We start from the raw sequence: 12,270 nt of genomic DNA on the forward strand, positions 1-12,270 counted from the left end.
AAAACATGCTACAAAAACACAGTATATTAGCTTTCAGAGTGATAACATCAGATATCATATATCAAGTAGCCTCCAGAAAACTCCACTGTACACTTGTGAGAGAATTAAAGAGTGAAAAGGATAACTAACATATTAGTTTTGGAGTCTGAACTCTGACAAGGTCTCAGAGACACCCTCCCTTCCCAAACTGGGCCATACTTTAAGAATGAATGGTATAAATAATTAAAATACAAGTTAATATATTCTTTACAGTGACTGATTATAGCATACTATTGAGAAGGAAGTGGCCTACACTCCCTGAAGTGGCCAGGGAAACTGCGTTCATTCAACACATGTTCATCGAAACCTACTCTGTGTTAGATGCCTCAGAGAAGGTCATTCTCAGACTGGGTCATGAAGGGCCAATAAAAATATGCCAAGAGAGCATCCCAGACTGAGGAGTAACATGTGTAAAGGCACAGGAGCACTTTATTTTTGAGAGATCTGCAAATTGTTGAGTATGACAAGGCTGGGGGCCAGCTTGACTGCAGTGCTCATGTCTGTCCCTTCTGACGTCCCTGTTCTTTGGGCAGTGTTAGGTAAAATGATAATGGTAATTCCTCCTCTGTGGGCTCCATGAAGTGAACCCCTTTTCACTCACAAGTTCTTCCCATGGATGCCATGCAGTGGGCTGTTTAGTCCTCTTTAGTATTTTATCACTTTTGGATATGGTGAAGACAGGCTTATCACTGTGCAGTGGATGGTGCTTCCTGTGTATGTTACGGGTTAGCAGATATCAGTGGATTATTTTGTTTGTTGATATTTCTTGAGTACTCTTGGTGAAATATGAAGTTAGGTAATGAAAAAATAATCAAGTCTCCACTCTTCTGACTTTCCATCCTGGTCTGATAAGAATATTGAATAGCCTGAGATAGTATCTCACTATATAAGTGTATTCATTGTTGGCAGTGTGGCATTTGTAGCATACTGGAACCTTTGGGTGCTTGGGCATAAACCAGCTGGTATTCCGCAATGTAGCCTTCATGTGAGCTGGATCAGTGTAGCATGGGTTAATCAGGGAGCTGCTTATGGGGTGTTGTAATGCTTCATGGGCCACCTTCATATTTATTGTGTTGTCCGGAGGGTGGACCCACATAAATTGGATTCAGTTTCAAAACAGGAAATATTTTAACCTTGATGTGGTCCTTAAAAACATGATTGAATGTAGCATAAATAGAATCTCTAATTGGACTAGGCAGTACAATACTAACATTTCTCTGAACTATGTCCGGTTGTATCTTCCTAAATGTAGCCTCAAATTACAGGACTAACTAGTAATGTTCTAATATTAAAGCATTAAAGAATCATTAATTGTAGCTACTTATTTCTGTCTTGGACAAGTTGTTTTATTTTTAAAGTTTTACCTGGTTTTTTAAATTGTAGGATTTTAGGGACAGAAGGGTATCCACAATATCCGTTAGTTCCTGCATCACCTGTACAACAGCCTCATCCTTTGGGTCTTGCTCAGTGGTTTTCCACCTTGGTGGCACAACAGAATCACTTGGGGAACTTTGGAAAAAATACAGTGAGTGGACTCTGCCCCAGATCAGCCACGCCAGAATTTCAGGCAGTGGGGTCTGGTTGTGGATAATTGGGGGAAAAAAGTCCACATGTGATTGTAAAGTGCAGTTTAATTGTGAACTGCTGATTTAGAGTCTAGATCCTAGTGTTGCTCAAACTTTAGCATAAAACAGAATCACCTGGAGGGCTAATTAAATCCTTGGAGAGACTAGACTGCTGGGTCCCAACCCCAGAGAGTTTGACTCAGCAGGCCTGGGGTGGAGGGCTCGGAATTTTCATTTTGAACAAGTTCTCAGGCGGTGCTCAAGTTGCTAGTCAGAGATCACACTTTGAGAGTCAGTGATTGAGCCCATCGCTGCCTGATTGAAATCAGAACCACATGTATAATTTGAAAATTTTTCAGTAGCCATATTAAAAAAGTAAAATGAAATGGATGAAATTAATTTTAGTATATATGGCAAGTTACTCTACCTAAAAGATCATTTCAACATATAGTCAGTGTAACAAATTTTAATGAGATACTTTACATTTTAAAAATACTGTTCAAAATCCAGTATTCTACACTTACAGCACACATGCATTTGGATTAACCACATTTCAAGTGCTTAGTAACCACCTGTGGATAGTGGCAACCATATTGTATAGCACGGAAGTGGACAGTTACTGAGGCTTGACAATCGAAATGTACAGAATCCTTAGTCTGTGCAGTCTGTCTGTATAAAACTAACACAAAGTTGCCTTCTGTTTGTCTTTGTCTCTGTAGCTTCCTTGTTTTGGTTTTAGTTTTATTGTACAAGGATAACATCCCTTTCACCATGATGGACTGTTGGAGGCCGCTGTCATGTCCCCTGGAGCCTTCTTCAGGCTGAAGGTCACTAGGTTTAAAGCCACATCACCTCACTTGAACATACCTTAAAATGTACTGATCAGAATTATATCTAGTACTCTGGCAGTGGTCTGACCTCAAAAGTGAAAGTCACTCAGTTGTGTCGAACTTTTTGCGACCCCCATGGACTATACAGTCCATGAAATTCTTCAGGTCAGAATACTGAAGTGGGGAGCCATTCCATTTTCCAAGGCACCTTCCCAACCCAGGGATCGAACCCAGGTCTCCCACGTTGGAACCCAGGTCTCCCGCATTGCAGGCGGATTCTTTACCAGCTGAGCCACCATGGAAGCCCAAGAATACTGGGGTGGATAGACTATCCCTTCTCCAGCGGATCTTCCTGACCCCGGAGTCGGACCAGGGTTTCTGGCATTGGAGGTGGATTCTTTACCAGCTGAGCTACAAGGGAACAAAACCTGACCTGCCGCCCATTTTTCTGCATTTTGTACTATTACTGCACCCTTTTTGTGTGTTAAGTCGCTTCAGTCATGTCTAACTCTTCGAACCTATAGGCTGTAGCCCACCAGGCTCCTCTGTCCATGGGATTCTCCAGGCAAGAATACTGGAGTAGGTTGCCATTTCCTCCTCCAGGGGCTCTTCCCAACTCAGGAATGGAACCCATGTCACTTATGTCTCCTGTGTTGGCAGACGGGTTCTTCACCACTAGTGCCACTTGGGAAGCCCAATTACACCCTAAGAGCCCATTAATTATTTTCATGTCTATGTTGTAATATTGTCTCATGCTAAATTATTGAGCATCCAAAGCCCTTGGATGCTACTTGTATAATTGATGACTTTTGTATGTGTATCTGTAGGGATAGTGATGTGGTTCTGAAGTGGGGAGGACAACGGCCGGAAATATTTTTGGCTGTCACAACTGGCGTGGAGAGCCGTGGTAGTGGTGCACCGGCATCTAGTCGTTAGAGGTCAGAGGTGCTGCTGAGCATCTTCCAGAGCGTGGGGCAAAGGCTTGTCCAGAATATCAGCAGTGTGAGGGCTGAGCAGCACTGCTCTAGTGTAGTAGGTGAGGGCGTGGGCCGAGAAAACAGCTGGGGTCTCCTGAAGGCCCTTCGGCCTGTGGCCGCCCTGTTCTCATGAGGATGGTGAGTGCTCTTCCTGGGTTCCCTAAGAGAACCCAGGTCATTTGTAGTGTTAGTTCACATTTCCTGTGTCATTGCCTTGAAACTGTTAGAAAAGGAAGTGATTCATCTATCTTGATTTTTCATTTTGACTATTTTTAGTGAGCTCAAGGAAATTTTTTTAAATATAGAAAAGTACATTTAATATTTTAAGTAAGTTTGACACTTACTCCTAACTCCACTACCCAGGGATGACTTCACTCACATTTTGGTGCCTGGCATTGAATCCTGGATGCAGCACCTACTGATTTTGTGACCTTTGGCACCTTACCATAGGGGAATAGTCACTGTGCCTGTCTCATAGAGCTAACTGTAAGGACTAAATGCTTTTGATACACGTAAAGTGTTTGGAACAGCCCCAGCACATTGTCAGAGCTGCTTAAGTGATGGTTTCAGTGCTTTTTCCCTGCATACATTTGTATGTGTTTCTGCATCTGTGTACATAGTATGCAGATGAACATGGTTGAGCTTATGCAGTGTACACAGTTTTATACCTACTTTTTTGACTTGCGTGTGGAATATTTGCCCCTGTTACTGAAAGTTCTTAGAAAACATGTTACTTTCTGTAGAACACCATGAATTTTGAGATATCAAATGTAAAATAACTTCGTATGTAATTTTTTGCCAAATCGTACCTCTTAAATGGAATTTAGGAGTAAACTAGTGGTAGCAGTTGGTAAAGGTTTAAGAAAAGTTTGAGAGAGAAGCTTAAAATTGAGAACATCTTATCCACTGGCTTCCTTTTTTCCCCCTGTGGTTGAAAAAGACCACCATTGTTAGATTTTAGCAACACACCTCTCATTCTAGTGTGTAGAACTGTTATGTTCCAGTCCCTTCTAGAATGTTGCCCCAGATAGATGCAGTTTCTTGGATTCTTTTGTTTATAGAATCTGTTGCCTTTTAAATCTCCCTTCTTCCCTGCCCCCCCCCCCCCCAAATCCTTATACGTTTGAAGAGATTCCTGCCTCTCCAACTTTCTGTTGAAAAGTCACTTTTCTAAGTTGAAAATAAAAAAAACTCCGTCACCAAGCACTTAGGTCTAAAGTCCTTTGAGAAGTGATGAGTTTATATTTTGGAATTAGAATGTCATAGATTTTCATTTGGAAGAGTAAACAGCTTGATGTGGAAGTGGGCAGCAGCTGTTTGGCTTCAGAACATCCTTGCCTTAGTTTTGAGGATACCAGATTGTGTTTCAGTCTCTGTGGATCAGGGCTCTGTGTTTGTGATGTAGTTTGGAATTTTAGAAGCCGTTAAGGGGTGTGAAAGTAAACTCTTAAAATTTATTACCAGCACTTTAGGAAGAAAACAAAAGGAAAACGAGGAGAATTTTCATTTGGCAGAAGTGGAAGCAGCACTGTGGCTCCTTGAGTGTGAGGAGAGGTGCTGAGGAGGGAGAGTGTCCCTGTGGGCTGTCCCAGCGCTTTCCTTCCCACGCCTTTCTCAACCGCGTCCTCAGGACTCGAAACAGGATGTGAAGTTTGGTCGCTTCTATTGGGAGCTTGGCACATTGCTATGTTTTTGATACTTGTTAGCTGAATGGTTAGTTAGCTGGGAAGCCATAGTGGAAGGGCTTTCAGAAAAGAGGTCGTAGATACGATTTAGCATTTTGGAAGGAGGTCTGGGTGTCATAGATTGCCCTTGGGTGTGGAGTGGCCCATAGTGTCTGGACCCTGTCTTCACGTGGTTAGTAAATCACCAACTCCACTTGTTGAAGCAGTGGAGGCTCAGAGAAGTTCAGTATCTTTCCTGAGTCAGCCAGCTCATAAATGCGGAATAGGATTCTTGTCTGTTGCCTCTCAAAAAGGTAATGTGGTTGAATATCTTCCCTAGTGCTCTCCTGCCCCCGGTATCTGGGAAGAATCCTGGACAGTCAAGAGAGTTGAAGCTTTATCTCTTTTCTGTGTGAAAGGTTTCCTTGGATAGCCTGCCATGAAGCATCACTGTTTTGGATGAACTAAGTTCATTTCTAAAAGGTCTTGACCAGCATTTTGTTTTGACAGCAATTGCCTGTTCAGAGCCCTTGGGGACCAGTTGGAAGGACACTCGCGGAACCATCTCCGGCACCGACAGGAGACGGTGGAGTACATGGTGAAGCAGCGGGAGGACTTTGAGCCCTTTGTGGAGGACGACGTTCCCTTTGAGAAGCACGGTAGGTTCCCGTGGGTGCTGGAGCCTCCAGGAGTGATGCAGCGGGCAGTTAGGTCCGGCAGCATCCCTGACCCCCCCAGCTAGGGCTGAATTACATAAAGTATGGCATGTTTTATTCAAAAAATACTTGTTTGTCTGCTCTGTAACAGGCAGCATGCCTAGGCAGTTAGGAATCAGTAGGTTTAGATGTGGGTGCCATTAATAAAAATGATGATGTTAATTAACTCGAAAAGTGACTTTTTATTTGGGGTGGAGGGGATGGGAGAAGGGGGGAAGCAGGTTATAAAACACTGTGTTTAAGGTTGATCCTATTTTTTAAAAAAATTTTATTTATTTTTGGCTGTGCCTTATCTTCACTGCTGCACACGGGCTTTCTTTGGTTTCAGTGAGGGGGCCACTCTTCCCTGCAGTGCGTGGCTTTCTCACTGCAGGGGCTTCTCTTGTCGAGGAGCATGGGCTCTGGACGCACAGGCTTCAGTGGTCGCAGGCTCGGTGGTTGCGGCTCGAGGGCTCTGGATTGCAGGCTTGGTAGTTGTGGTGCATGGGCTTCATTGCCCTGCTGTGTGTGGGATCTTCCCAGAGTGGGAGTTGAACCTCTGTCCCCTGCATTGGCAGGTGGATTCCCATCTGCTGCGCCACCCGTGCAGTCCAAGATTGACCCTGTTTTTAAAAGGTGTATGTATACAAAACAAATTAGGAAAAGTCTGTTGGTGTTGGTCAGTCGTTAAGTCATGTCCGACTCTTTGCGACATCATGGACTGCAGTATGCCAGGCTTCCCTGTCTTTTCCCCGAGCTTACTCAGACTCATGTCCATTGAGTTGGTGATGCCATCCAGCCATCTGTCATCCCCTTCTCCTTCTGCTTTCAGTCTGTCTCAGCATCAGGGTCTTTTCCAGTGAGTTGGCTCTTCGTATCAGGTGGCCAAAGTATTGGAGCTTCAGCATCAGTCCTTCCAATGTATATATACTTGGGGTTGATTTCCTTTAGGTTGGACTGATTTGATTTTGTAGTCCAAGGGACTCTGAAGAGTCTTCTCAAATACCACAGTTTGAAAGCCTCACTTCTTTGGTGCTCAGCCTTCTTCATGGTCCAACTCTCACATCCATACATGACTACTGGAAAAACCATAGCTTTGACTTTATGGACCTTTGTTGGCAAAGGGATGTCTCTGCTTTTTAATATGCTGTCCACATTTGTCATAGCTTTTCTTCTAGGAAGCAGGTGTCTTTGAATTTCATGGCTGCAGTCACCATCTGCAGTGATTTTGAAGTCTAGGAGTCCCCTTTCCCCACTTCTGTTTGCCTCAAAATGATGGGACCGGTTGCCATGATCTTAGGTTTTTGAATGTTGAGTTTTAAGCTTCGTTTTTCACTCTCCTCTTTCACCCTCATCAAGAGGCTCTTTAGTTCCTGTTTGCTTTCTGCCATTAGAGTGATATCATCTGCAAGTCTGGAAAGATTCTAACAGTTTATGGTTGTTAGTTATGGTTTATAACTCTTGGCTCCAGTTATTTTTCAGAAACCACTCACTGTCTTTCGATAGCTTCTATTAAGAGGAGATAATAGTACCTAATTTATAGGGGGTTTTGGTAAAGAGTAAATTAGATTATACAATTAAAATAAGTTTTTAGTAAGTGCCAGCCATCTTGGGATCCTGGGACTATGAGTATTCAAATTACCTTCTGTAGATTTTCTGATTTTTAAGTGATCATGAATTACTTTTATAATCAGAAAAACCAGTAAGGTCATTTTAATTTCTCCCCCAAACCCAAACACAATCTGATTTCTTTGAGGCAGTCAGGGATTTATATTAGTACCTTAATAGGCTCAAATCTAGTAAGAAAATATTTATGAGTTTTAAGCTTTGATTCTGACAATTATTTACTGAGACTGCTGTGCTAGGTGCTGATATATTTATGTTTTACGAATAGCATTTTCATCACAGGGCTCACAGTCTTACCTGTCTCAGGAAAGAGAATCATTCTGTGTTTCGGAGCACTGACTCTGGGAACCAGTCCAGAGTGGGTGGGGGGAGAGACTGAGAAGAGGCCGAGGTGGAGGCTCTGCACGTTGGTAGATGAAGGTATGAGCGCCTTCCGCCAGGGCTGTCCTGGGGATGATGAGTGGGTCCAGACCAGCCCCCAGCTTGGTAGTGTAATTGATAGGCCTCGTTGGAGGGGGCGGGGGCGGGGCTGGTGGTGGTAGAGACAAAGGTGATTTTGAAGTTCTGCTTGGGGAATGGCTAGGGTAGCTGTGCTTTAATAAATTAAAAGGCAGCAGGAGGAACACATTTTTTCTCATTCATCACTGGGAAAGCACTCATTTATTAGGCACAAGCAGCAAGAGAGACCCAGCAGCGAAACTCCATTGAGTAGTTTATCCTAGTCATTGAGTTCTCACGGTCCTCTTCCTGGATCATTTTTTGTCCGGCAGGCACCAATTAATTAGATGTCACCGGTTTATAGATTAAATATGGATATATGGAGCAAGTTTTGTTGTTTAATGATGTATAAAATGAGTTGGGTCATTGATTCAATAAATATTGTATGTGAAGAGAATCTTTGGTTTGTGACTTGAAATTCTGCTTTGAACCTCTTCAGTGAAGACCTTGTGGTAGATGTGGGGTGTGGCAGGACCTTAGATGTACAGGTGCTGCGTCATGGTTTGAGTATCATAGTGGACAGTGGCTCTGGTTGCCACAGCAGAAAGAAAAAGAAACCTGGAAGTCTGTACATTCTCTTTGTGTGTCAGTGGAAGCCTAGCCTTGTTATATTTCCTGCTCTTATAGCTGTGTGTTTTTAATGTCTACCTTGTTACACTGTGAGATTCTTGAGGGCCGGGACTGTGTCTGTTCCCCACTGTGGCAAAATGGCTGGCACATAGTCATCACTCGTATTTGTTGATGGAATAATTGAATGGCTCACTTAACTCTTCAGGACCTGGTTATCCTTGTGTCTGGTCATGTCTTTCCTTTGGTCTGTGGCTTTGGAGAATCAGCATCATCTTTTCCCTAACTAAACAGATACCCACCAGAAGCCTGAATGTTCTTAGTGCCTTCTCATACTACTCACTTGTGAAGTCTTGTCACTTTTCCTTCAATGTATTTTTCCTCACTTCTACCTCAGAGAGTCAGGCCTCTTTGACCATTTGCCTAGATTTCTCCAGTACTCTTTGAATTGGTCTCATTGCCTCCTGACCCCTTCACTTTGCTTTCCATGTGGAAGCCAGAGAGGTGATCCAAACATATATCAAATAGGTCTTCCCCTGTCTAACACTGGTAGGCAGCTCCCCATTGACCTCAAGAATGTTCCGACTCTAGCCTTTATGATCTGTGATTTTCTTGTTTCCCTGCCCTCTTGCCATTTCCCAGTATATTTTTGTGCTCCCCAACCCTGCCATCTCAGCATTCTAAGTTCCTGCCAGTACTGTGCAGTCTGTAAACTCATCGTGTTCTCTTTCTCGCTTCTGCTTGGAACATCATCCATTCCTCTTCTGTTTGTCTTTTACCTGCCCTTTGGGAAGCAGTGTAGTTGTCTCAGCTGAGAAGCTTATCTGGTATACCTCCCCTCCCCTCCCCACTGTTCAGACTGGCTTATGTTCCCCACCTGGAGTTAGCCAAGCTGCAAGGTTTGAGGACACAGTCTTACTTAAGACTCCCCTGACTTCTGACACCAGCTGAAAATTTGTGGTTTCTCAGAACCATTCTCAGGTTTGATAATTTGCTAGAAGGACTCACAGAGCTCACTGAAGTCTGTTATACTCACAGTTATATAGGAAAGGATCCAGGTCAAATTAACCATAGGGTAGAATCATTGGAGAAGACTCTTGAGAGTCCCTTGGACTGCAAGGAGATCCAACCAGTCCACCCTAAAGGAGATCAGTTCTGGGTGTTCATTAGAAGGACTGATGTTGAAGCTGAGACTCCAATACTTTGGCCACCTGATTCGAAGAGCTGACTCATTGGAAAAGACCCTGATGCTGGGAGGGATTGAGGGCAGGAGGAGAAGGGGACGACAGAGGATGTGATGGTTGGATGGCATCACCGACTCGATGGACATGAGTTTGGGTGAACTCCGGGAGTTGGTGATGGACAGGGAGGCCTGCGTGCTGCGGTTCATGGGAGAGAGTTGGACATGACTGAGTGACTGAACTGAGAATCTTAGAAGGTTACACAATGGTAAAATATCGGAAGGTTACACAATACACAGTATTGTCAACCAGGGAACCGCACCCAAACATCAGTGTCCAGACTTTTTATTAGGCTTTCATCATGTAGATTTTGTTGATTGATTGCCTAAGTGGTTCAAGTCATTCTCTAGTCCATGAGGTCTTTCTAGTGTGACTTGACCAGAGAGGTCCACCAAAAGTCACCTCGTGCATAGACTTAGCATAAACAGTCAGATGTGGTCAGTCAGAGGGGCCACTGTGAACAACAGAGACACCCCTATCACTTGGGAAGTGCCAGGGTTTTAGAGGTTCTTTCCCAGGAGCAAAGGTCAGACTTCTCTTTGTGTAAGGCCAGATGCTTTACTACGCGTGCGTTTCTTTCCTGAAGCACCTGCACATCAGCAGTGTCTGTTTTCTTGTTGTTTGTCCCCTGCTGGTTGTAAACTCCTTGAGGGCAAATTGTGACAGGCTGTATAATGGAGTGGCCAGGAGCCAAGATCTTGGAGTCAGGATGCCTGGGGTAAAACTCAGCTCTGTTGTGTACTGACTTGTGACCTTGGACACAGTTACAGACTGCCCTGTGCTTTAGTTTCCTCGTCTGCAAGATGGTGTGCATGATAGTACCTCTTTCACTTCTTTCACAGGGCTATTTTGAGGGTTAAAAGTGATCTATGAGATAGAGAACAAACTATGGACATGTACAGACTGCTAGACTCTGACAAAGCTATTGGACTTTTCCAGGCATATACCCTGATTTCTCATTTTTGGAACTAAATAAATACCAAAGCATGTTTGCATTTGGGTTTTTCCATTATAAAGACTTTGTTTTTCTTTCTCTCCTATTTCCTTCCACACAGTGGCCAGTTTGGCAAAGCCTGGAACATTTGCTGGCAATGATGCAATTGTAGCCTTTGCAAGAAATCATCAGTTGAATGTGGTGATTCATCAACTTAATGCCCCTTTGTGGCAGGTAGGTCATCTGTTGAGGAATTTATGTTAAGCCTTTATTTAAAAATTAGCTTTGGGGATATCCTAAGATAATGGGGCTTGACTGATGATATTGAACTATGCAGGGTAACTTGGACTGTGAACCTCAGCAAGCTTGTAGTGGCTTGGAATTAAACCCTGCATTACAAATGGAGTCTGAAGTAGGATTCAGAGACTTAAAATGTCAGAAATATTACTCAACAGTTAGTTACTTGGGTGATTTGGGGCAGAGAGCCTAATGTGGAAATAGCATAGATAATTTTGTAAAAATCTCTAAATGAGAATTCACAGGATTTGCATACAGATTCTAGTTTGAATATACCTGTTCCATGTGTATGTTTTTGTTTTTTAGATGGAGAGAAACAAAGACCAAATTGACTATAATAAACTGTTGCTAAAAAAGAACTTTTGAACAACAAAATTTCATGGCCTAGGGCATCAAGCTCTATGTCTGTGCTCTTCCCAGCTATCCCTAGCATTCTGATGATGTTTCTGCAGCAAGTAAGATTTCACAACAGGTGTTCAGTTTATGCTGTGGGATGGCAGAGCACGATGTTGAGCTGCTTAGTCCTCCCTTCCCCTCCTCATACCCCTTTGCCCTTACCTTTGTTATTCTAAGTTACCTTTGGTGTCCTAAATTAACCTGGTCTCCCAAACAGTCCATCAAACCAAACATTCTGTAGCATGGAAGGTCAAAGGTTGGGATGAAAATGTCCACAGACCACCCCTTGCTTGCCCTCCTTGCACTTTTCATCTTGTGGCTCAGCTCCCAGACACTGGATGGGTGGTTCCTATCAGACCTCCTCACTCCCCTTCTCTACTACTTCCCCATTTCTAGCTTTTTTTAAATTATAAAGTAAAACATAATGATTATAGAATAATTTGAAAATTCAGAAAAGCCCAGAAAGGCAAATAAAAATCACCTAGTCACACTCCCTAGAGATAATTGCTGTTAAAATTTTAGCATGTATCCGTGTTATTCACACACACTCTTAAATATAAAAACATTTGTATGTAACTGGGAAGAGACATATCCCAGTGTCACATTTTAAGAACTGGTTCAGTGGTAAAGAATATGCCTGCAAGGAGGGAGCTGCAGGAGACTCTGGTTCTATCCCTCAGTCGGGAAGATCCCTTGGAGGAGGAAATGGCAGCACACTCCAGTACTCTTGCCCGGGAGATCCCATGGACAGAGGAGCCTGGTGGCTGCAGTCCATGGAGTTGGAAAGAGTCAGACACGACTGAGCGACTGAGCATGCAAATACACATAGATGCATCCGTATGTACACGCCTACACACACTATATCCCCATATATCATATCATTACAGAGGTAACATGACCTTTTTTCCTCATTGTTTTCCTGTGAAAAGTGAAAGTTTTAA

General features: G+C 43.3%; 1 protein-coding gene across 3 annotated transcripts in view; it reads left to right on the plus strand.

The window, feature by feature from the left end:
* OTUD3 (OTU deubiquitinase 3) overlaps positions 1-12,270 on the plus strand; it is a 32,189-nt gene that overhangs the window by 2,195 nt on the left and 17,724 nt on the right. For all 3 annotated transcript variants that reach the window (XR_009693778.1, XR_009693779.1, XM_061148065.1), the window contains exons 2-3: positions 5,586-5,734; positions 10,758-10,870. Coding sequence is in view for 1 of the 3 variants with exons in the window: in XM_061148065.1 (XP_061004048.1) it covers positions 5,586-5,734; positions 10,758-10,870 (262 nt within the window). In the remaining 2 variants the exon portion in view is untranslated. The remainder of the gene's footprint in view (positions 1-5,585; positions 5,735-10,757; positions 10,871-12,270) is intronic.

This window comes from Dama dama, chromosome 8 (genome assembly GCF_033118175.1).
Source record: "Dama dama isolate Ldn47 chromosome 8, ASM3311817v1, whole genome shotgun sequence".
Lineage (NCBI taxonomy): Eukaryota > Metazoa > Chordata > Mammalia > Artiodactyla > Cervidae > Dama > Dama dama.